The 3,290-nt window shown below is 54.6% G+C and overlaps 1 protein-coding gene across 1 annotated transcript; it reads left to right on the top strand.

Moving 5' to 3' along the window:
* Positions 1-854: 854 nt before the first annotated feature.
* TICAM1 (toll-like receptor adaptor molecule 1) lies at positions 855-2,953 on the top strand. Its single transcript, XM_010021155.1, is given in 2 exon segments — positions 855-2,493; positions 2,496-2,953. Coding segments are annotated over 2 exon segments (2,097 nt in total).
* Positions 2,954-3,290: the final 337 nt, after the last annotated feature.

Below are 3,290 nucleotides of genomic sequence, written 5' to 3' on the forward strand. Positions count from 1 at the left end.
AACGGGAGGATTTTTGTGAGACAGGAAACAGCAGCCGTTTGAAACGACAAACTTTCCGTCGGCCGGAGCGAGTCCGGGGCTTTTGCTGCTCTTCCCTTTAAATAGGGAAAACTTTTCCGCCCGGCTCAGTCAGTGCCTGTGAGCAGGGACCCTCCAGGCACCCGCTGCCTTGCTCCGGACGAGTCCTGCTGCTCAGTTCAACCCTGGGCAGAGGTATCTGGTGAGTACAAGGGTTTAACAGGGCTCAGGGAGCAGATGGAGATACACAGTCCAAAGTGACATGAGGCCGCCTGGCAGAGGATGCATGTGGGTTACAACCCTCCTGGCAGGAGGAATCTGAAAGGGCTTCCTCCAAGCTGCTTTATTCCTCACTGCCCATCGCCAGGAGCCTGCGAGGCCCCCGGAACCACCTGCCTGGAGGAGACAAGACACTTGGATTTGCCTCAGTGCATTATTAGTTCAGCAATTAATTCAAAATGGTTGTAATTAATGTGACCTGAACGCAGAGAACGTGCTCATTGCTCAATAACAGGCTCAGGATAACGTGTGGGGCACTGGCAGACCTGCAAGCGCTGAAGAGATGCAAAAGTGCTTTAAGGCTGTGAGGGAGAGCTGGAGCATCCCCCCAGCTCCCCACACCACGGGTTTTGAATGTTGTCCTGTGTTCTTCTCACAGGTTCTTCAGGACAGAGACACTCCAGTTTTGAGATGAGCTCCTGAGCAGCAAAGAGCCATCTCTGTGCAGTACGTGACGTGCGGCCAGAGCATCACAGAGAAACAAACCTTCAAGTGCTGTGAAACCCCTATTCCGTCCATGCTGCTTTGGTCAACGGTCCAGGCCACCAGCTGAGGAGATGGCCCAGAGCACCCAGCTCCCACCCAGCTTTGAGGATGTTTTTCATATGCTATCCCAGATCCCTCAAGAAAAACTCCTGAACCTCAAACATAAACTGAAGCACTTGGTATTTGGGCCCAGCAGCAAACTGCTTCAAGCCATGGTTCTGCTTGCTCTGGGGCAAGAAATGGAGGCAAGAATTTGTTTGGATGCCTTGCGAGATAACCGGGCAGCCCAGTATGTCCACCAGACCAAGCTGGGTGCTGCAGGAGTGCAGGGAGATGGGGAGGATTTGCAGCCTCCCAAGCTGGATGCAGGTGCCATGGAGCTTCTGGCACAGATCTACGCAGTGCTGGTGAAGGAGAAACTGTGCAGCCGTGAAGCCATGGAGAAAGCCTGCCAGGCTGCCAGGGAAGCCTGCAACGGCAGCAAGGAGACTCCACCGGGACAGCTCAGAAGCATTCCACCCAGGGACCACGGAGAACATGGCCCTGCTGCCAGCAGGGGCTCAGGTGGCAAATGGCAGGCACCGAGAGCTGATGCGGCCACAGGGCTTCTTTCCGCCGGACTTCTTCCAGCCACCCGAAACCACGAGGTGAGAAGTTCTCCAGTGGAGATAGGAATCAACTCGGACCTGTCCCACCTCTCAAGCCCGCGGAGTTTGCGCTCCGTGGAGAGCCCCTCGTCCTCCTTGGAGAATCCCTCTTTCCCCAGTCACCTCGAGATCAGCGCGTCACCAACAGTTGTTGTCCAGAGCCAGACCTGCCCCCCGGAGCGTGCTCAACAGCCTGATGGGGACAGGCAGAGCCATGGCCTGCAGGGAACAACCTGCACCAGCCCCAGCTCTCATCCTGCCCAAGTCCTCCAAGTGGAGAAAGCGCCACAGGCCAGTTCATGTCACCCAGTTGCCCCAGCTCCTGACATGCAGCTGCCCACGATGGGTGCTGTGAACCAACCTGTTGAAAGCAGTGATGCCTCCAGCACAGTGGCAGCAGAACCTCAGGCACCAAAAGAAAACGCAGACAAAAAGCAAGGTGGAAAGCAATCATCTACGGGTCTTCCTGCCTCAAGGGCTGCAGCGGATGCTGGTCCTGCCCACGTGTCCACGGAGGAGCCGCATGTTCCAGGAGGCATTCCTTCTAACTCTGCATCTGCTGCCATTTCAACTCGTTCGCTTCCTCCTCCTACCTATGCCTTCTCCTCAACCCTTCCCCCTCTTCATGGGCCTCATTCCAACTTGCCGTACCCCCCGCGCTCCCACTCATCCCCCTCTCTTGCCTGGCCTCCTTCTCTCCAAACTGCAGAACCAGGTCCCACATCAGAGCCAGATGATGAAAAGTTCTTCACTTTCGTTGTCCTGCATGCTAGTGAAGATGAGATTGTTGCCCATCGGGTTAAGGACCTGCTGGAGAACATGGGGGTTCCCAACGGCGCTACGCTCTGTGAGAACTTTGCCATTGCTGGACGCAGCCATATGACTTGCTTCCAGGATGCTATGGAAAACTCCGCTTTCATCATCCTGCTGCTGACCAAGAACTTCCCGTGCGACCTCTGTATGTTTCAGACAAACACTGCTCTGATGGAGTCCATCAAGAATCCATTCAAGTGTGACTCAGTCATCCCTTTTATACCCAAGGAGAACCCCCTGCAGTGGAGTCAGATGGTTGGCTTACACCTTTGGATGAGAAATCTCCTGGCTTCGCCAGGACAGTGCAGAACACCTTTACCACCAACAGGATCAACAAGAAGAAGGAGTCATGGGACCTGCTGCAGAGAAAGAAACTACAGCTGCAAGAGGAGCGGTACCGAACGCTGCAGAACATGGCTACCCTGAACCTTGGTGGCTCCATCCCTCCCTCAGCAACACGGTCCCCACTGCTGGAGCAACCCCCCCGACAGTGGTGCCCCCCGGCTGGAGGTGGCTGCAGACCTGCCCACATGGGTTCTCCTCCTGTCCAAGCCCCCTCAGGCCACTACAACGTGCTGCCAGGCCCGGGAGGCATCCCACCCCTCATCATCCAGAACGCCCGGATGGTGCAGATCGGGAACCACAACGTGATGCAGGTCGAAACTGTCACACCGGCTCCGGCGGGCACTGAGGAAGACTCCAGTGTGTGATCAGAGGAGGAGCAGGTCAGCCAAGGCTGGAGCTGCTCCCGCTTAGTTTTGAACCCAAAATGAGTGATTCTGCTGGGACTGGCACTTCTCTTACTTCACAGTGGGTTAAAAGTGCCACTTTCCTGGAGCACAGGAGAAAATGACCTGCTTTTGTGTTGGACAAAAGAGGGTGCAGTCTCCTGAGAGTATTTTCCTTGTGCTTCTTTATAAGTAAATGAGAAAACACTTTTTAACTGAGATAACTCTTGATTTTGAGGCTACCGGATGGGTTTAGAAATAAATTTTAATTAATTGATTTGTGTTTCTCCAGTTCTTTCCTGTAGAATTCCCAAATGGG

This window comes from Nestor notabilis, unplaced genomic scaffold (genome assembly GCF_000696875.1).
Source record: "Nestor notabilis isolate BGI_N333 unplaced genomic scaffold, ASM69687v1 scaffold30808, whole genome shotgun sequence".
Classification (NCBI taxonomy): Eukaryota; Metazoa; Chordata; class Aves; order Psittaciformes; family Psittacidae; genus Nestor; species Nestor notabilis.